A 19,220-nucleotide genomic window follows, 5' to 3' on the forward strand; every position below is an offset into this window, starting at 1 on the left:
CGACACAGCCTGTCGGATCGCCACCGCCGCCGCCGGCTCGGCTCGCGTGCTGGTGTCGCCCGGTTCGGAAGCTCTGTGCCTTGGGCTCCGAATTTAATGACAAGATTGCTCTGCTTTTTCAAATAGTGATATGAAGAGGAAGCAGTGATTCTACGGTGATTTTATCGCAGCTTCCCGGTGACTAGAGACAGCTGATGTTGGCGGACAGACGATTTGCACTCGGCTTGTAGCAACCAACGGCTCGTTAACCAGTAAAGAGTCAGCTAGGAAATCACAACGCTTCTGCGCGATGTTTTTTTGGCCCTACTTCTACTCTGCGATATCGATGACTCAGGTGATTTTATTATAGAGTGAAGGCTCGGAATTCTCCGTAGCTAATCGAAAGATGAGGATACGAGTCAGAATGTGAGCAGCGACGATTGACAGGCCAAGTCTCCACTCCAAGCTGCTGGCGGAGCAGACTGACATGTCACTGGATAAGTAAACTGTTGCTAGAGCATTGTTAGAGTGCTGCACTTTGTTCGCGTCTGCTTGTGGTGCTACTGGTGTTGCTGCTTTACTGGTGCTGGTATGCTGCAGGTGCCGAGTCGAGACAGAGTCTAATGTGCTATCATCGTTGATGCCAGAGCATGGACTGGCAATCAAATAATTGCCGGAGGCTACTGATAGTGACGAAGAATATGTTTGTCAGTTTGTAGTGGGGTTCAATAAACTCTGTAGTGCGGATACAGAACAGTGCTTAGCTTATAGAATGATAGCAATAGTAATAGTATAACTCGCAGTAGCATAATCAGTATACATCGTAATAATGTATATCTATATCTATACTAAAAAATTAGCAAAAAATCAATGCTCTAGCGCTGTTGCGCAATGCAGCGCTTTGAACATCTTGAACAAGAGAAAGGAGTAGCGCGTTGACCAGCGGCATTTGCCATTTACCGGCCGCCAATTTCAAATTGAAGCAAAATTGTAAAACCCGGGAGGGATTTTGGTAGAATCTTTGCTATTCCACACCTAATATATTTGCGGCCTGAAGATGCTGATATAGTGTGTATACAATAGAGGTATGATAATTATAAAACGGATATATAATCAAACAATGAATTGTAAGATTATCTTGATTATCTTTATTGAAGAAATTTCATTTAAGCAAAAACTTTCTCTTTTGGGAATAAATTGAGTGTCTGTTTTTGCCTAATCAAGCCAAGTCATTCATTTGCCGGGCCAAAGTTTTTGATTGTTGCCTTTTTTAGCCTCCTTTTCTTTTTTGAAGGTGCAGCTTTAGTTTACCGGCTGCTTGCTCCGACTTCGACATTGATTACTGTCGGGTTTGCCTGTCTGAATTCATTTTGTTTTGCAAAAGATGGAAGATGAAGATGAACAGCACTACTTTAGTGTGCCAAATGAGGAACTTGTTTCGGCTTTCGGATGTCACTTAATTAGTATGAATGTAGATACGCTCGGCATCGGAGGCAAGCATATACACATCTATATCTGCTACTCATTTGCTCTTAATGAGCACATTACTCCGAAATCCGAACTAATGCTATACAATATACTCGTATAACCGCACAAACTGGAGATATTCACCCACTCAATAGCGGCTGGCTCGCTTACGTGTAAGCCCTCAAATTTCTCGCCGATTGCTAGGCTTCAAACAGACTAGTACTTCACGTGACTCAGCCCGTTTCTCGTTTAAGCGTAGGGAACTTGTCACCGGGGCTGCGGAAGCATTTTTTTTCTCAGAGCTGGAAGGCGTAGTGTCGTAATGCGGAGCGCAGGAAGGGTGAGAGAGAGCACAGAGCAGGAGCATGACGACCACAGTGGCAGAATGATAAGCTGACTGTCATCTATGCTACTACTGGCAATTGTCGCTAATAGAGCACCGCACAGTTCCGCGGCAGCAAAAGCCCGCGACAGTGCGACAGACCCACACACTATCGTCGAGCAAGGACTATTATTATCAATCGTTTGGCCCTTCCTCCCGCTTCGAGGCAAAAGTGTAGGCCAACGAGAGTTTGCCGAGCGAGCACAGCACACACAATCATCAGTTTGACGACTATGCATAATCATCAGAACCGAGAGTACCCTATATCTTGCTTGATAATATGATACTCCATGATTTTTGTCTGTCGACCTCGTATTCACTATTCTCACTGGCGCCGAAGCAAAACCGTTGGCTTCTCGAAGCAGGAAAATGACGTATCCGTCCACAGCCTGCGCCACCACAGAATCGCCGACTGCCTCCGATCACGTGAAGCTTGCATTTTGGTGCCTCGCGCCTCAGGCTTCGCCGCACACTATCATCAGAGTTAGAGCCCGGCAACAGGCTTTGTAGGTTGCTGTTCTTGCTCGAGTCGCATGTCGTTATAGTTGTGTCGCTGCTCAGCTCTTCTGCGGCCACGCTTCCGCATCTCTGCTGCTGACGGAGACTCGGTCCGCGTCTGCCGCTCCTTCTCTTCCTCCCACCTCACCAGTCTAGATTTTATTGTCAGCGGCTCGTCGAACCGCTCCTTCTCGTGCTCACTCATGTCTCGGGCTATTTATTCGACTCTTCCACACCGACGTACTCCACCCACCGCCCAATACTCGCTACAACTGCATGCGCCTCCCGCCGCCGCACCGCAAACCACTCCACGTGTCGCCGTCGACATCCGCAATCCCTGGCAAACGCCGCTCGTGGCCCTTCCTCCGACAGACCATTTGTAAACCGTGTGCGCAAGTCTAGGTGAATTAACCGCTCGGCGCGGTGCACTGCGCGGCACCGCTGACCTGACTCTGCCACTGGAAAGTGGCCGGTCAGGATGAGCTTGTGCGAGCACTGCCGCGTCCATTGGTCTATTCTCTTTGACACATCCTTTGCGCGACCGATCTTGAGCCAGAGTATCTCGTCAAGGCCGATTTGTTTTCGATCCCCTGTATTGTATTAGTATTTCTCGTTCGTTATCTGGTAGATTGCAAGTATTCATACGCTGATCTGGAGGTAGAATTTCGTAAATGTAGATATATCCCGCCTCGTCGGCTTTTGATATCGGCTTGTTGAGCTCGGCAGCTAAGAGTTTTGTATAGCGCGTCCGTGAGGCGGCAGAAACGGCGTAGTTTGCTACCGGCTCTGCTCCCTGCTGCTGCTGCTGCTGCTGCTGCTGCTTTCCTTTTCGTTTCTCTTGCGGCTGGTTAGATTTGGACAGTGTAGGATTAGACATGCAAAGGATCCGCTGTAAGCTGTGTAGAAACTTGCTCATCGCGCCTTTCTTTCTCGTTTTCTTTTGTGAATGTTCATTCTTTGATAATCTACTTTGAAGATCTTGATCTTTTTGGTTTAAATGTTGTCGACAATATACACTTGTCTCATTATTATTGCTGCAAATATAGTGCCGACAGCGAACACCTGTTGATTTTGCGATTCCTGCGCACTGCCGTTTATTGTTGGTTTGTTTTCGTGAGAGTAATTCCAGACGTGTCATTGCACGTACATTTGTACTGTAGTCGAAGAATTGTTGTGCTATAACATCTAGATCTGATGCTTGCTATATGTATATTTAGGTGGCTGGACGCAATTGCCTACTTTGGTCTAATTACTTTCTACGCGTACATTCCGAAGCCGCACACTCTTACATCCTATTTAATATTTTCCATAAGATGCTGATATGTGTGTTTCCGTTTATTTACTGCGTACCGTTTATTTACTGCGTAGACGGATTCTGTATGGAAGAAACTGATGACCGTGGGTTGGTGACGAGTGTATATTGTTGCTTGTAAAAAGAGATCGTCCTATTTGCTTGATGCTATTTTTGTCACTAAATCTTGTTTCTGATTACCAAGATCTAAACATCAAGATATATAAAATAGGCAGAAATAAATTCAAGCTTACAAGATTTAGCTACAAATAGCTATTAGCATGCGTAACTACTATATATACTAGCTGTCAGTCTACTCGACAAAACAGAACCACTTACTCCTTATGGAGAACCATATCCACAAGTTTATAAAAAATGGATAAAAAAATATATGAAAAAAAGAGCTTTACGAACACTAGCCGACCGTTTGGAAAACAGTGTCGTCTTGGCTTGCTTGTTTTTTCAAACTCGGGTGATCAGGAAAGAAAGGGGCTGTCAACACAGATCTTGATAAGGCGCTATATCACACCTGTCATGACATATACCTATTAAGAAAGATCTCTCGTATTGTACGAGTTAATTAGTTAAGCATTATAGAAGTATATACATACTTGTAAGAAGAAGAATAAAAAGCACAAGATGTAAATACTCGACTCTGCTTTTGATAAATTGGCAGGTTTACCAGATGTGAGCCTGCTTTTGGCAAACAATTACAAACCGATCAACGGTTTTTTTTTTCCCAGCTTCGTTCATTTTGTGACATCGTGCGTGGGTGATAAGCTAATCCTTTTCACATATTACTGACACTAACGTTGTTTATTTTATTCATTTCTTTTTATCCACAGTCAACTATTTCAGAAACTACAAGCAGAGGTTTTAGCCTACTTCTACATTAACGGTCCTACAAAGTGTTGTCCAACCTCGCGTACAACCACCCATTTTGTTCGGACTACACTTACCTTTTGATATTTTTATTAATCCTGCGTTTACTATTGGTAGAGAATACTCATATGATATTGATATGATGCAATATAGGTTATGTTGAATAAGAATTGTGATTATTTCACTAATACGCCTGATTCAAAAAATTAAGCACAACTAGCTCATTACTTTCGTACTATACCATACCTTCAACAAGCAAGTAAATGTGAAATATGAAAATATAGCAGAAAACTAACAGACCCGGTCGACAATCCTACAAAATACACATCTCCGATCAAGAAACTTGAACTTTCTTCTAATAGCCATAAGCGCATCCCCATCTCCATCCGTATGCCATTGTAAAGCACACTCTACAAGACGGTCAAGCGTACTTTGTTCATCGCATATACAGTAATGCTTCTGCTGCAGTTGGTCATCTGGTGGTGTCAGGTTCATCAGATCATTTGCGAGTATCCCACGTTGACTATATCTGATATTCTTGCTTCCTATATTCTCAAATGTTCAGTACGATAGAATATTTCTATTAATAAAAAAGCTTGATTATTCACATACTCTCCTTCTTAATCAGATTGACACTATCGTTCTCTCCCTCCTCTTTCTCCTCGCCCTCTTCCTCACAGTCTTCCTCAGACACAGAGTACTCCAAACCTTCAGCAACAGCACGCGCTCGTAAGATCTCTTCATGCCGCATCGTATTAAGCTGTGACTCAATCTGATTATGATAACATCGTCTATGCGCTGGCTCATGGTTGTGGGTGAATCGCGAGGTCAATGAGATCTTGTTTGCCAGTCCACCAAATAAGCCTGTTTCTTTTTGCTTCTGGTGCGGCTGCTGCTGGTAGTCGTGGCCGTCTTGTCGAAGACATAGGGTTGAAAAAGAAAAAAGAAAAGAATCTGTCTGTGTGATGTCGTTGGCGAATGATTCTTGGGACATTGAAAAGTTGCTGGTTTCGATTTATTGTGAATTTTGCAGATATTTGTAGAATCTAGGGTATCGGTAATATTTTAACATCACAATAAGTTAAAATATATATAACAGAAAAGAAGGTATCCAACAAGAACTTGATGGAACGCACATGGTATACAGCATTACAGTATTTGAAGACAAGCACAACGAGCGAGGCGATTAGATGAACAAGGAGCGGAAAGTCATTCTGTTACTTAGTGACAACACGTGGATTAGTTTGTTGATGTCATTATCGCTTGCTTGCTGTTGATATAACCATCCCGCCTTGCTTGTACAGCAGGCATATGTAATACTCATTCGCAGCAATGATCAACATGTACTTAAGACTTATCCAAACAGCACACAAACTCAGGGGTTAATGGTTGCTATGACGACGTGAAGTTGTTTGCACTTTTAAGGTTTAGAGACTGAATGCGGTTAGCCATTGTTTTGAGTTAGCCCGGTTCAGGACTTGATTCACTCACTTCTCATCGTCTAGGCCGAACCTTCTCAATTACGTCTCGTCGTCTCTATATCTGCCGCTACACACTTCTTCAACTTTGATAGTCAGCAGTGTCTTTGTTTGGGGTGAAATTAATTGCATCCGGTGTCAAGGACCAGGTTTCTGTTCTTGCACTCGTTTAGTTTGAAGCAGTGCTTGATATCCTGTCAGGTGTCAAGCTACAACCAGCTCCATTACTCTTCGACTATCTCTTTTTCCCAGCCAGTTCATGCTAGCATCTAGCGCTATAGCAATGCCTTTATCTGCTTCTTCTTCGCCTCGTCGGCATCGATCAGTACCTACCATCGAGTTTCTTAAAGGTTTTTAATCACCAACTCTATTTTTTCCAGAAAAAGGCAAGCTGACGCTAGTATTGTTATACAGATCGACTATATCTTGCTGCAAGTGACTCTGCACCGCATGATACCGATTCTGCTGCTTATTTTACGGTAGACGAAGCTCTACCGTATAATGCCTTTCATCATGATTTTGGACCGCTGCATATTGGCCATTTATACCGATTTGCTATGGCTTTGCATGAAATTCTTGCCGTACGTTGCCTTCCTACTTTCAAGTTGTGCTTTCAGTTACAAGGACTAATTCGTGGATAGGAGGAGGAGAATAAGGAAAAATCTGTCGTGTTTTATTCACGGACAAATCCGCGGTCACGAGCAAATGCCGCTTGTCTACTTTGCTGCTATATGGTAAGCACTTTTATAATTGCATGTTTGGGCTGAGCAATTAACAATTTATATTTAGGTACTCATTCAATCTTGGCTTCCGCATCTAGCGCTGGCGCCGATAGCTCAGGCAGAGCCACCGTTCATGCCATTTCGCGATGCGGGGTACTCGGTGGCGGATTTTACATTGTCGATTCAGGATATTGTGTATGGTGTGTGGAAAGCTAAAGATAAAGGACTACTTGACATGCGAGAATTTAATTTAGAGGAGTGAGTCGTAATTCTATCTTGCTGTGCTTTGGGAACGATAATAACCAGTGAATAGGTATGAAACGTACGAGAGGGTCGAAATGGGGGATTTTAATACAATTCCCCCACATTTCGTCGCATTTGCATCGCCGCAGTATAACAATGCGCCGGACCAGACGCCTCAAAAGCAGCCGTTAGCGGTACGCAATGTACTTGATTTCTTTGTCGAGAATCAGGTTGATATTGTCGTACGGTTAAACTCGCCACTGTATGACAAGCGGATATTTGAGAATCGCAACATTAGGCATGTTGATATGATATTTGAGGATGGAACCTGTCCAGAGATGGACACCGTGCGAAATTTTATTGGTATCTGTGCCGAGGTCATTGCAGAGAATAAGTTGATTGCTGTGCACTGTAAAGCCGGACTAGGGCGGACCGGGTGCTTGATTGGCGCCTATTTGATTTATGCATACGGATTTACGGCCAACGAAGTTATTTCATATATGCGATTTATGAGACCTGGAATGGTTGTCGGACCACAGCAGCACTGGTTGTATTTGCATCAGCAGGAGTTTAGAGAGTGGCGGCATACGATGGGATTTGGTGCGCCGTCGGCGGTTTTAGCTGGCCATCGGCCGCTTGTTCCGTTGTCGGTGTTGCGTGAAAAGACGGCAAGTCCGCGGACGCCGGTGCGTAATATTCTGGGCGACGTCGAGAATAGTGCGTCGCTACCTGCGCCGACACCTGGGCAGCCTCGGAAGTCACCTAGTCAGATGCGGTCGCGGACAGTATCTGCTGCAATGAGCGAGAACATAGAGAACGAGATGGCGCTACCTACCGAGAAAATTGTAACGCAAGAAGATTTTGTGATGCAAGATCGACCAAAGGATGGAGGTGGAGACGGCGGCTCGTCCTTGATGGTACGCAAGACGCGGTCGACGAGCGCATCGCCCGGCAGGCGAGCTGTAAGTTACTCTGCCGTGACGACCACCACAACGACAACAATGTTGACTACTACGACTATCAGTCCACGGAATGCATCTGCGAGAGTGCGTGGAGTATCGGGGACTACTACTGCATCGTCATCGGGTGGCGAGAAGGCCAAAGGGCCTGTGGGCGGAGTCCGGAAGATTAGCGCGCGCACGAGGAGGGGACTGTAGTTTGGTGTATAGTGCTGTATTATAGAGACAAGAGACGAAGGGTTTGATATCTTGCTTGTTGCTTTTGCTTTTGCTTTGCTCTTTCCTTTGCTTGTTGCTTTTTGCTTTTTGCTTTTTGCTTTTAATTTTTTGCTTTTTGCAGATAGCTTGCGTTTTTTTCCGGTAGAATAATTGATCTTTTGTTTTGAAGAAAGAAATTTGAAAAGTGGGTAGGTTGTTGAGACGGTCACAGAACCAGGCCACTAGCGTGGCTGTCACGTTTAAATTAAGGTTGGTTTAACAGTCGTAGATCCATTAATGAAGTAAATCTAGATCTTTGAACGGTAAGCGCAGGTTTGAGAGGGTTGACTATGGAATGGTATATTTGGTATGATGAGACAACTTTCATGTCAAATCCGAAAATAGTCTGATGAATGTGAGTAGAAAGGCCGAGGAAGGGAAGATTCATGGCTGTTCGGACTAACCGAAGCGAGGCGCATAAGGCGCTTGTTCTTTTCTTTAAAGCTCTGATAAGAGTCTGAGTCAAGTCCCACTTACGTCACCGTCCACCTGCGGCTACACAGTCAATTATACCTTCCTCTTTTGTAAATCTCTAGTGTGCTTTATATATTCAAAAATAATTGCTACTTTCTTTGGTTTACTGTGCTCTACTGTTGTGTTGGTCCTTTCTCGCGCTCTCGATTCTCTTGCCGCCGGTCTGGTCCTGCACGGCAAAGTCCGAAATCTTGAATAATTGTAAAAACATGCGATATTTAGGGCTGTAAAGCAGGAATATTGAGCTACGTCGCATTGTTATCGCGCGTCGTCGTCCTTCCTCTTTCTCTTCCGATTCTCTAGTCTTTTTCCTTTCCCTCCCTCCTTACCTTTAGTTTCTAGGTTGTCTCCCTTCTTTTCATCTCATATTTTTTTTTTGTAAGGAAAGACTTTTTTATAATACGCGCCTCTGCCGTATCTGAATGGAATATCACTCTGATCATCTTCTCGTTCTCATCCATGGGCACGTACTCTCTTTCTCTCCCGACTCCGATCTACGTTCGCCCAACTAATATGTTTCTGATTATATAGGCTTTGGGGAAATGTCTCGCATTTTGATTACATCTGTCGCGCAATCGACCAATATTACACCTATGACGATCTCGCCGATCTTGTCGATAACAGCAAGGTAGTCGGCGGAAAGCAACGGGCAGAAGCGTATGTTTCGTTGACTGGAGAGAGTCTCGCACGAGCCGAATCTGATCCTGAAAAGGAAGATCTCGAATCGCTTATTCAGAAACTTCGTGAATCGGGCAAGTTAGCGAAGAATAGCAAATATCGGAAGCCGTACTTGCTGGTCACGCGCAGTAACGAAGGCTATCAGACGTATGATGGTATTGACATGTGTGGCGAAAAAGTAACTCGGGAGGTGTGTTTCTACTTACCCTTTTCTATTGCAATTATTTTTTCTCTCTTTTCTATCTCATTAACTGTGTTAACCCTTTTCTTAATGTTTTTAGATTGAGGATGCACTTGATAATTATGAGAGACAGGGTATTCGGATCAACAAGATCTCTATTACTGGCTACTCTCTTGGCGGGCTTATGGCGCGCTATGCCATCGGCATGCTCTACCAGCGCGGTGTATTCAAGAGAGTTACTCCTGTGGTATGTGTACAACTATAATTTGTACTAATTATAAAAGTTCTAACCGTCTTTGTTTAGAATTTTACCACGTTTTGTACCCCTCATATCGGAGTCAGAGCGCCGGGCAAGGGCCTTCCAACAACAATTTTTAACACGTGCATCCCGAGAACTTTCTCTGCGACAGGCCGTCAGCTTTTTCAGATTGACAAGTTTTCCACCTCTGGCAAACCGCTAATGTCTATTTTAGCAGACAAATCCTCGATCTTTTATCACGCACTCATGTTGTTCTCTAATCATGCGCTGTATGCTAATATCGTTAATGATCGCCGTACATCTTGGTTTACCGCCGGTATCTCGCATACGGATGTGTTTCTCGATCTCCGCAATATTTCGCTGAATTATCTTCCAGGATACGAGCCTACTTTGATTGATGTGTCTAATCCGATTTCTCCTATTTTGCACACCCAGGATCCGGAAATGAGACTAATGTCCGGTGTATCTGGTTTGCGCGCCGGTGTGAGTATTCTTCCGACGCTGTTTATGGCAATCATTAATATCTTTTTGATTTCGCCTTTTTATGTACTCGCGTACTTCATTTCGGCCGCAATTCAAACCTTCTATTCATCGCGTCGTCTTCGCGAGTTCCATTCTAACCGTAAAGGTCGATATGGAATGGACGAGTTTCGTTTACTCCATATTGACGAGCAGATCGAAGACGTCGTCGATACAGTTTTAGGAGATTTTATCCCGTACAGCATGTCACATGCGCACGTTGATGATATCATGTCGGATAATCAGACGACGGCGGGTACCTTTGATGAGAAGAATTATTACCATGTACCCCCGTTGGAGATTACCGATTTACAGGCGAAAATGATCCAGTCGCTTAATTCTGTTCCGTGGAAGAAGTTTCCTGTGCATATCACAAAGACCAAGGCTGCGCATGCGGCTGTTATTGTGCGTCATTTAGATTGGAAGGGAATGGAGGAGGGACAAGTTGTTATTCGCCATTGGCTTAGTGAAGTTTTGCATATGTAAATTCTCATCAAAACTTGCATTCAAACGAGGATAAGGTGAATATTGGAGTACTCAAGAGTCTGGTTGATCTGGTAACTGTGCTCTAGAGCTCTTACGAATTTGTAAAGGGTACAGTCCGGCTGGATGTCGGCGTTTGTTTTATTTTATTTTACTCGTTTTGTTTTGTGTGTGAAATTACCTTTTTCTGGGTTTAAGTTGAAATTTGGAATACTATTTGGTTTGAATTGAAATTTTGCTGATTTCCATCAAAGTAGTTTCTCCTTAGCAAAGACCAGGCATTAGCAACTTTAAAAAAAACCAAAATGACTCGAGCTCGAATCTTATCGCTCGACGGTGTCCGCGGTCTGTGCTTGTTGAGCGAGGGTTTTGTGTCACGACATTCGCTATCTTGCCCTCAGACTAGACACGATTCTTACCATAAAAACATCTCCTTTAATTGAAGTGTTCTTGCTTGCGACACATTGACCTGCTGTTGCTGTTTAATGAGGAGTACGGGCTGCTTGCTATTGAGGTGCTGAAATTTTTTTTTATCTCCAACGAGATAGTCTACTATTTGTGTGTACGGTGGGCTTATCGGTCGAACGAAAGTGAGAGATGGGTAAATCGCAGGTTACGGCCAGGTTGGTGTTTCATGTTGCTGTGATCTGCTTAGGTGCTTTGCAATTTGGATATCATTTGGTGAGTTTGCATTTTGTTTTGCGAACTTGTTTCGAAAGCAAATAGAAGAGTGCTGACGCGTGTGAGATTTAGTCTGAGCTAAACGCTCCTGAAGCATATATTTCATGTCAGATCAAATATCGAGATGATTTTGAAGGTCCGTACAGTACTAGCGCTCTAGTTGACTGTATTCCTATGGATGCCAACAAAATTGGTCTTGTCAATTCCATGTTCAGTGTTGGTGGATTCATTGGCGCCACGATGGGTGGTCGCGGAGCAGATAGATTCGGACGACGTGGACTGACGATGATCAACTGCGCTGGATTTATTATCGGACCGGCCGTTATGGCTGTATCTACAAACTTTGGACTACTGATGCTGGGAAGATTATTAGCCGGTTTGGGCGCAGGTGCAAGTTTGATAGTTACGCCAATGTATTTGAATGAGATCAGTCCGCCAAAGATGACTGGTTTTATTGGAGCTATGACGCAAGAGTTTGTAAATATTGGAATTCTTAGCGCCCAGGTCTTTGGGATTTTTTTGTCGTCGTTTACTGGCTGGCGAATTATTCTGTCGATTGGTGGCATGTTTGGGTTGATGAATTTGCTGCTTATTCCGTTTTGCGTCGAGTCGCCTAAATGGCTGACATTACGGAATCGTGCTCATGACGCTCGTGTGTCGCTGATCAAACTCCGGGGGTTAACTGATGGTCCGGAAGTTGCGGCTGAGATTCTCGAGATTGATGAGCTGATTGAGAGTTGGAAAGATCATCAGCTTGATCCTATCAAAGTTGTCGAGACACGCATGTCGGGATCGTCTTCAGAGTCTACATTATCTGAAGTCGCTGACGATGATGCTGATTCTGTTGCGCAGATTACGCCGCAGCAAGTTGTTGAAGAAATTGGAGTTATCAAGGACTCACTTTCAGAGTTGAACTCCTCCGAAGAAGGTACGCTCCGCTCAGTCGATTCTAACCGGCCCAAGGATTTCTACAAAATCTCATACAAAGAGTTTTTGACGTCGCCAATTTTTCGACGACCAATGATTTGCGTTATTGGCATCTTGACAGCGCAGCAGTTGTGCGGTATCAACACTATGATCTTTTACGGCGTCACTATCTTATCTGGGCTGTTTCCCAACGGTGCCGTCCTTGTTAATGTCCTCATCTCGCTGCTCAATTGTCTTGTCAATCTTGGTGTTGCTCCTTTTGTTGATCGTGTCGGTCGTCGCCCCCTCTTGCTCACTTCTATCGGAGGAATGTGTCTTTCTGCATTCTGTCTCGCATTTGGCATTCTCAAGAACGTCACTATTCTTTCTGGAATTGCCGCCACCGTCTTCGTCGCATTTTTCTCTGTAGGCCTAGGCCCGATTCCTTTTCTTATCGTACCAGAACTCACAGAGGCGAGCTCAGTCGGTGTCGCGCAAAGTACGGGATTTATCTGCAACTGGATTTCCGTATTTTTCATTGCGTATCTATTCCCGATTGTGAATGCTGCTATTGGAGGATATGTCTTTTTGATACTTTTTGGCATCGCGCTGTTTTACTTCTTATTAACATTCAAGTACGTGCCGGAGACCAAGGGAAAGTTAACGTTTGAGGAAGTGTGGGGATATTCTGTTGTTCCTATGGAATCTTTGTGAGTTATAATATGCATTGATTGATAGTTGAGGTGTAGAGTCGGTGGTTTCTTTTTTTTTTTTTTTTTTTCTTTTTTTTCTATTTCCAATGTTGGGTGTAATGAGTTATTTCTGATGATGTGCGGTGTTGGTTGTGTTGATTTCTAGCATGATTGAACTAGTTGTGGGGTTGTTTATCGTTTTCATGATTTTTGTTGTATTTTGGCGGGAATGGATGACTTTGGAATGACTGACTTGCTTATATTTTGATTGTTTTTGAAACATTCTTATGTTTGTCGTTTTGATAATGTTTTTGGCATCGGCATGTATTTTTGTTTTCTTTGTTTCATATTGATAGAAAATGGATCTATGATTATATCTAATATCTTTTTATCTGGGCTGAGATTGTAACTACAAAGTTCAAGTAAATGTGAATTTTTACTGTGAAATAGGGAAGAGTAGATATTGGATGTTGGTATCAAGCTACTAAAGTGGGACTTGGAACAAGCTGAGAGCATTTTCTAGTGCACTCTTCTCAAAACATAGTATATATCTCTCCGTACCGCAATATATTACATTTTCAGCAGCCTATCCAGATTCTAGAAATTACTGTAATTTTTTTCTTTCAGTGGTCAGCTAGATATGGATACTGTTTTTGCAGAGACACCTGAGCGAGACTTCAATGCCGCGTTACTAAGTACTCGACTCACTTCGCTAATCGAGTATACGCAACATCAAAACGATGAATTTCAAATATTTTCAGACATTTTTTTATCTTTAGAATTACATGATAGCTGTTTGAATAATCTTCTTGATGATAACGAGAAACTTGAGTTATTTGAAGGTTTCGAGACCAATAGACCTGTGATGGAGGACTATGACGATGAATCTGATTGCAGTACGATATATTATTTTGCTTGCAAAATATGAATATATTTTTGGAATAATAACCTCTATAAGAAGAGCCAGTGCTAATTTTGTGAATGCTAGTGCTGAGAGTTCCGGTTGCTACGATATATGCCGTCCGGCAACCGGCAGCTGAGCTTCGGCTTTCCTTAGACGCAGACGCGTCGTTTACCTCACTTATCAGCGATAATGACCAGGTTACAACGTTTCTTAGCCGCGATGAGATTGGCGTCAGTAATACGGAAATTGTACGATCTACGGCGTCGCTGGCGCTTGCTTCGATTGTCACAGAAAAAGAGCACGCGCGAGACAGACTGCGTACTGTGCGCGAAGAAGATGATCTTAGTCAGTATTCGTTATTAAGTGTATCTTTGGGAGATTCTTTTGATTTTGCTTTTGATGGCGGGGAAAAATCCAGTCTATTGGCTGGTTTGACGAAAGTAAAGGGCAAGGCTGAGTTGCCGCCATTGCCGCAATTTGACCCTATTGATTTGAATGATAATAGTAATTACGATATTTCAGATAGTTTTACGGCACCTATTCTTAGCATGCGAGATCAGGAAAATATAACGCCGAGATCAGTCTCTCGAGCGCAAGCTCTCACATTGCGTCGCCGTCTCAATACTAATTTCGCACCGGTTCGTGAACAATATCAGTCTGTGTATCGACCACTTGTGCTAGCGCAGTGCATGGAAAATCAGTCGACTTATCGCGAGCTTTTGGCCGATGAAGAAGGCATTTGTATGCAGGCACCCGAGGTCGGGAGTACTGTACTTGCAAATTGGCATGAGGTTGTAGCTGAGATGAATTCTCTTTTTCTGTCTGCTAGTCAAGAGCATGGAGAGTTATTCGAGGATGTATCGTCTGAGAGCTGTAGTTTAAGATTTGATGACGCTTTTAATCTGTGGTTTACTAGTGCGAGAAATGATGAAGGAGTAGCTAGACTAACCGCATCATCTCGCACCAATTCTTGCACAAATGATACCTTTGCCGGTCGAAGCCATTCATCAAAGCATGACGCTGCAACAAGAATCTGTGACTCTGACTCGGCGCTAAAGATTACACCAGCTTCAGATCCTGTCTCTGTCACGGCACTTGCTCCATCATCCACGATTAAGACTGACCGAGAGCCTGACGAGAATAGAGACTCAAGCCATTTCAGTTTTGAATTTGGCGAGGTGTGGAGTCGGAAAAGATACTCGTTTGTACCAAGCTGGTCGCGAAAATTGACGGGGAAACAAAAGTCATATGGCCGTCTCTCAGAGACAACTGCAAATGTCTCTAACTCTCACTTGAGTCGTTCAGAAAATACCCCATTTCACGCGCAGACTTCTTCTCTGCTAGCTACCCTTGGGTCAAGGACAGCGACCGCAAGATCTGTCTCGAGACAGAGTTCGAATGTATCGGTGGTGGGGAAGATTAGGCGGCGACTTAGCTTGCTTTTGTGATTGGGTGGATGTTATTACTGTGCTGTGCGTATTATTCTTTGCTACTAATCAACTGATTTCTGTTCTAAATGAAATATTATAATCTACGATCATAGACGGATATAAGACCGTAAATTAAACAAAAAAGAAACTGAAAAACATTAAAAACATCAATCATTGTTATTGGGTTAGGGCTTTAAGAGGTGCTTTGATCCGTAGTTCAATTCTGATCTGTATACAAACACAGTCAGCAAACAAGGCATGAAATTGATATAGAATCTGTGGAATCTTCAATTTTTTATTACATTATCAGAGAGTGGTATCCGCAATCAGGGAGGGCGTCAACATCGCAATGGCGACGAACCAGTTCCAGTTCGCACGCCCGTCAGGCACGCCTCCGCACCAGTCTCGAAGTCGTCGCCAAAATAATTCGACGAACGCCGGTCAGTCTGCGTTTAGTAATATTAACGTTTTTCAGAATGGTCAAGCGGGTAAAGTACAGGTTAAGAAACGAAACGCAAAGGGGAATGGCGGTGGTAGTCAAGTTGATGATGGCTGGGATGCGAAAAATCAGGCTTTGATGAGCGAATATGAAGCTACCTGGGCTGGTGATTTGCAGACTTTATATGAAAAGGTTGGAATGATAACTCAGTGCTTAACTGTCATGTCTTAATTGTATACTAATCCTTACTGATGCAGCTGCAAGCGCTTCGCGAAAAAGAGCGAACAGAGATGGAGAATCGTGGTCTAGTTGATCGGCCAGACACACAAAAGTCTCTCACAGACGCTATTGTATTTGTGGGTACCTGTATGGAAATGTGTCCAGTATTTGAACGCGTCCGAAGATCAGCAGGAAATCTCGTGAAATCGTACGAGCGAGGAGCAGATGGGAATATTGATAAGAATCTAGCAGTCAAAGAATTCTCGAGACCAGCGGCCGGACAGCCACCACCTTTGCCTTCGGATGTGCGACCTCCTGGGATTTTGCAGCATACGCTTACGTATCTGATCGATAATATTGTTCCTCAATTACCAGACTCTCATGCATTTCTCTGGGATCGAACACGTTCGATCCGTCAGGATTTTACCTATCAGAATTACTCTGGATACGAAGCTATCGATTGCAACGAGCGTATTGCACGTATTCACATCTTTGCTTTGCATAGCCTTGCCGGCGACCGTATTGAGACAGCACGACAGCAAGAACTTGAACAATTCAACAAGTCGCTGCAGACCCTATCTGAGTTCTACGGCGACTTGAGAAGGAGAGGCGCGCAGGCTCCAAACGAGGCGGAGTTTCAGGCGTATAGATTGCTGAGCTTGTTGCGCGATCCAGATCTTGATCGACAGGTTCAAGATTTACCACGCGCTGTATTTCTCGATAGTAGAATCCAGCTTGCATTAGAACTTCGGTCTATGATCCAGCAAAACAATATTGTTGAACGCGGGCACACTAACGTTGAGAATGCGCAGAATTTATTTGTCAGATTTTTCAAGCTTATCAAAAGTCCTAGTGTGCCGTTTCTCTTTGCATGTTTAGCCGAAGTCCATTTCAACGATATCAGAATGTGGGCATTACGGTCAATGTCTTCTGGATATCATAAACGAGGAAAACCATATATTGCTGCGAACCTTGTTGAAATGCTCGGCTGTAATGATACAGCTGAGTTGTATGAGATTTGTAACCATTTTGAGATTAATTGCAGAGTCGAAGATGGCATCGAGTGTGTTGATGTTACAAGTTGGAATGGTGAGATTTATCGTTTGCAGATTTTTTAGTCTCATAGAATTCTGGTTATTGACATAGAGCAGATCAATTAGCATTATCTAAACCTCCGTTTCATCAAGCGTACTCGACACGTTTGGTTCAGGCAAAACTTCAAAATCAATCAGTTCCGCAGCTGCTACACGGCAACAATTTGAATGTCTATCCCCAAAATTCGCAAGAGGGATATACGGCTCAGACCCTTTTCTCCACCAGTGGTAGTCACCCTGCTCAGCGACGCGTATCAGTGCCGACGACGAGTGATAAGCAACCGCCGAGCTGGATGTTTAACAAATCTTCCGAGACATCTTCTGCTGATGCCTTCAAATTTGGCGCAAAATCAGTTGGAGCCAGTGATAACACCGTGTTTGCTAATGGATCGAGTAGCATGAAGTCTGCACCTGCTTCTATAGAACCAGCGTTCTCATTCGATAAGCAGCAGAATGGTTCTAGCTCCCAGCAATCTTCATCGCCATTTTCGTCTGGTCAGCAAACAGCGTTTCAACAGCCTTTTTTTGCTCAAGCAAACTCTCCGTCTCCGTTTGGTCAAGGCAAAGCATTTTCATTTGGCCCCCAAGCTTCCTCTGTTTCAGCAAAACAGCCCACGTTTCTAAAGCCATCTTCTACGCTGTTACAAGCTGATAGCCCAACTCCTACGAGTTCCAAGCGAAAAGTAACATCATCCGATGAAACGGATAATGATAGGACTCACAACGATTCTCAAAAGAGACACTCGCCTGAAAAGCCTGACGAGGCGGCTATATTAGCTGAGCGACAGAGAAAGGCAACTGCGGAGCGTAATCGCGTAATGCTACGGAATGCATTCGCAAATATTGGTCGTATAGAGCGGGATGAGATGGTCAAATCGGTGGTTTCGGAAATTGTTCAGGAGGTTTCTAGCAAGACTCTCGAAGAGTATGTGAAAGAGCGCAAGCGGGATGAGCGTGCACGGTTGGTAGAGTCTCTGGCAGCTGAGCTGTTTACGACGTTGGTGTATGATAATTCGTGGCAAGCGTGCCAAGAAGCTATGGCGGGAGAGCTGCGACGAAGGTATCTTTTGAAGGCTACGTTGAAAAAAATTAGCATGGCTGCGGTGTTGGCGAAGGCGAATGCTGATCTGAAGAAACGAAGGCGCGAGCAATATCTTGAAGCATCTCGGATGCTGGGACGTCCCGCGAAGAAGAAAAGAATGTCATCGTCGCATATGCCTGTTGATAATTACTTGAGCGAGGCAGAGCGAATTGCATTGATTGATGAGGAGCGTGAGGAAGTACAGCAACTATGGCGACCACTTGATTTGGATGCTGTTTTTTTAAAGCATGTCGATTTAAATTTTGAAAGTGCTGGGATCTTGGATGGTGTTTTGGACGTCAATGTATTGACATCTGATTGGCATTCCCCAGCTGGTGTGTGGATGCGTAAAAAGCTAGCGCTTGAATGGGATGGAAATCGGTACATTCACAATCTACAGGGAAAATCTGTGAATGTCACATTTGCTTCGATGGATGCAAATCCAGATTCTTATGATGATGTCGGGGCTTTGATTTTTCTATGCGGAGCGTCGGGTAGTCATGAGTCCTTTTCATCGCATGGGAAGCTTTCCAAAGATCGCGAGACCTTGCAAGAGGCCTTGCGGCGATTGCGGCAGTTTTCCTCTTATGGGGTTACGTTACTTGTATGTTATTGGCCATTTGAAGGAATTTCGTCAGCTGAAGTATGTATAATCTTTCTCTCTTTTGAATGCGCGCGAAAACTGACGGTTGCCTATAGATGCAAAAGGAGTTAGGATTGGCAAGTTATGTAGAACACGGACAGAGAATTGTGTCGTCACTGTATGTGCTTACGCTTGAATCTGCGAAGGATTCGGATCTGTCGAGTGCAATAGAGATGCTTGGAAAATCTGTAGGTCGGTAGATAAATTACTGAGAGTGTACGTTAAAGAGCATATTTACGGGGTTATTAAATGTGATTTATATAGCAAAATAGCAGCATTTGCAAAAGAGTGGCTACATTTTATGTGACTGTAGCAAAAACACGCGAAGTAGTGCGGCGACGCGCCTCACTTTTTTTTTTGGTGGCGGCAGGTACTTTC

The 19,220-nt window shown here is 43.9% G+C and overlaps 7 protein-coding genes across 7 annotated transcripts; 5 read left to right on the top strand and 2 right to left on the bottom strand.

Moving 5' to 3' along the window:
• Nucleotides 1-2,277: 2,277 nt before the first annotated feature.
• Nucleotides 2,278-3,728, bottom strand: V2V93DRAFT_37271 (uncharacterized protein). The gene is made up of 3 exons (XM_066910802.1): nucleotides 2,972-3,728; nucleotides 2,509-2,916; nucleotides 2,278-2,450 (listed from the first exon to the last, which is right to left on the bottom strand). The coding sequence occupies exons 1-2, from the start codon at nucleotides 3,462-3,464 to the stop codon at nucleotides 2,540-2,542; spliced, it is 870 nt and encodes a 289-aa protein (XP_066764641.1). The 5' UTR covers nucleotides 3,465-3,728; the 3' UTR covers nucleotides 2,278-2,450; nucleotides 2,509-2,539.
• Nucleotides 3,729-4,633: 905 nt separating this feature from the next.
• Nucleotides 4,634-5,841, bottom strand: V2V93DRAFT_372387 (uncharacterized protein). Its single transcript, XM_066910732.1, has 2 exons — nucleotides 5,112-5,841; nucleotides 4,634-5,044 (listed from the first exon to the last, which is right to left on the bottom strand). The coding sequence occupies exons 1-2, from the start codon at nucleotides 5,491-5,493 to the stop codon at nucleotides 4,791-4,793; spliced, it is 636 nt and encodes a 211-aa protein (XP_066764642.1). The 5' UTR covers nucleotides 5,494-5,841; the 3' UTR covers nucleotides 4,634-4,790.
• Nucleotides 5,842-6,260: 419 nt separating this feature from the next.
• Nucleotides 6,261-8,099, top strand: V2V93DRAFT_326327 (dual specificity protein phosphatase; the record flags this gene model as incomplete). Its single annotated transcript, XM_066907522.1, has 5 exons — nucleotides 6,261-6,327; nucleotides 6,392-6,558; nucleotides 6,619-6,711; nucleotides 6,767-6,957; nucleotides 7,013-8,099. The coding sequence occupies 5 exons, from the start codon at nucleotides 6,261-6,263 to the stop codon at nucleotides 8,097-8,099; spliced, it is 1,605 nt and encodes a 534-aa protein (XP_066764643.1).
• An 838-nt stretch (nucleotides 8,100-8,937) lies between these two features.
• On the top strand, nucleotides 8,938-11,006 carry V2V93DRAFT_372392 (putative serine esterase-domain-containing protein). Its single transcript, XM_066910733.1, has 4 exons — nucleotides 8,938-9,096; nucleotides 9,165-9,501; nucleotides 9,593-9,739; nucleotides 9,797-11,006. The coding sequence occupies exons 1-4, from the start codon at nucleotides 9,056-9,058 to the stop codon at nucleotides 10,754-10,756; spliced, it is 1,485 nt and encodes a 494-aa protein (XP_066764644.1). The 5' UTR covers nucleotides 8,938-9,055; the 3' UTR covers nucleotides 10,757-11,006.
• A 72-nt stretch (nucleotides 11,007-11,078) lies between these two features.
• V2V93DRAFT_337155 (major facilitator superfamily domain-containing protein) lies at nucleotides 11,079-13,536 on the top strand. The gene is made up of 2 exons (XM_066907746.1): nucleotides 11,079-11,434; nucleotides 11,507-13,536. The coding sequence occupies exons 1-2, from the start codon at nucleotides 11,351-11,353 to the stop codon at nucleotides 13,052-13,054; spliced, it is 1,632 nt and encodes a 543-aa protein (XP_066764645.1). The 5' UTR covers nucleotides 11,079-11,350; the 3' UTR covers nucleotides 13,055-13,536.
• Nucleotides 13,537-15,472, top strand: V2V93DRAFT_372394 (uncharacterized protein). Its single transcript, XM_066910734.1, has one exon. It carries the CDS (start codon nucleotides 14,014-14,016, stop codon nucleotides 15,382-15,384), a length of 1,371 nt encoding a protein of 456 aa, XP_066764646.1. The 5' UTR covers nucleotides 13,537-14,013; the 3' UTR covers nucleotides 15,385-15,472.
• A 53-nt stretch (nucleotides 15,473-15,525) lies between these two features.
• On the top strand, nucleotides 15,526-19,131 carry V2V93DRAFT_372396 (SAC3/GANP/Nin1/mts3/eIF-3 p25 family-domain-containing protein). Its single transcript, XM_066910735.1, has 4 exons — nucleotides 15,526-15,997; nucleotides 16,063-17,113; nucleotides 17,176-18,842; nucleotides 18,899-19,131. Exons 1-4 carry the CDS (start codon nucleotides 15,716-15,718, stop codon nucleotides 19,040-19,042), a joined length of 3,144 nt encoding a protein of 1,047 aa, XP_066764647.1. The 5' UTR covers nucleotides 15,526-15,715; the 3' UTR covers nucleotides 19,043-19,131.
• The last annotated feature ends 89 nt before the right edge of the window (nucleotides 19,132-19,220 follow it).

This window comes from Kockiozyma suomiensis, assembly GCF_038497685.1.
Source record: "Kockiozyma suomiensis strain NRRL Y-17356 unplaced genomic scaffold V2V93scaffold_10, whole genome shotgun sequence".
Taxonomy (NCBI): domain Eukaryota; kingdom Fungi; phylum Ascomycota; class Lipomycetes; order Lipomycetales; family Lipomycetaceae; genus Kockiozyma; species Kockiozyma suomiensis.

Excerpts from the sequence above, each read along its gene's own strand:
- V2V93DRAFT_37271 (XM_066910802.1), bottom strand. The coding sequence starts at position 3,464 with ATGACACGTCTGGAATTACTCTCACGAAAACAAACCAACAATAAACGG. Across the intron at positions 2,917-2,971 it reads AATTCTACCTCCAGATCAGC|GGGATCGAAAACAAATCGGC; the intron begins GTATGAATACTT and ends AATACAATACAG.
- V2V93DRAFT_372387 (XM_066910732.1), bottom strand. The coding sequence starts at position 5,493 with ATGTCCCAAGAATCATTCGCCAACGACATCACACAGACAGATTCTTTT. Across the intron at positions 5,045-5,111 it reads CAATCTGATTAAGAAGGAGA|GAAGCAAGAATATCAGATAT; the intron begins GTATGTGAATAA and ends TTGAGAATATAG.
- V2V93DRAFT_372392 (XM_066910733.1), top strand. The coding sequence starts at position 9,056 with ATGGAATATCACTCTGATCATCTTCTCGTTCTCATCCATGG. Across the intron at positions 9,097-9,164 it reads CTTCTCGTTCTCATCCATGG|GCTTTGGGGAAATGTCTCGC; the intron begins GCACGTACTCTC and ends CTGATTATATAG. Across the intron at positions 9,502-9,592 it reads GCGAAAAAGTAACTCGGGAG|ATTGAGGATGCACTTGATAA; the intron begins GTGTGTTTCTAC and ends TAATGTTTTTAG.
- V2V93DRAFT_337155 (XM_066907746.1), top strand. The coding sequence starts at position 11,351 with ATGGGTAAATCGCAGGTTACGGCCAGGTTGGTGTTTCATGTTGCTGTG. Across the intron at positions 11,435-11,506 it reads TGCAATTTGGATATCATTTG|TCTGAGCTAAACGCTCCTGA; the intron begins GTGAGTTTGCAT and ends TGTGAGATTTAG.
- V2V93DRAFT_372394 (XM_066910734.1), top strand. The coding sequence starts at position 14,014 with ATGCTAGTGCTGAGAGTTCCGGTTGCTACGATATATGCCGTCCGGCAA.
- V2V93DRAFT_372396 (XM_066910735.1), top strand. The coding sequence starts at position 15,716 with ATGGCGACGAACCAGTTCCAGTTCGCACGCCCGTCAGGCACGCCTCCG. Across the intron at positions 15,998-16,062 it reads TGCAGACTTTATATGAAAAG|CTGCAAGCGCTTCGCGAAAA; the intron begins GTTGGAATGATA and ends TTACTGATGCAG. Across the intron at positions 17,114-17,175 it reads TGATGTTACAAGTTGGAATG|ATCAATTAGCATTATCTAAA; the intron begins GTGAGATTTATC and ends GACATAGAGCAG.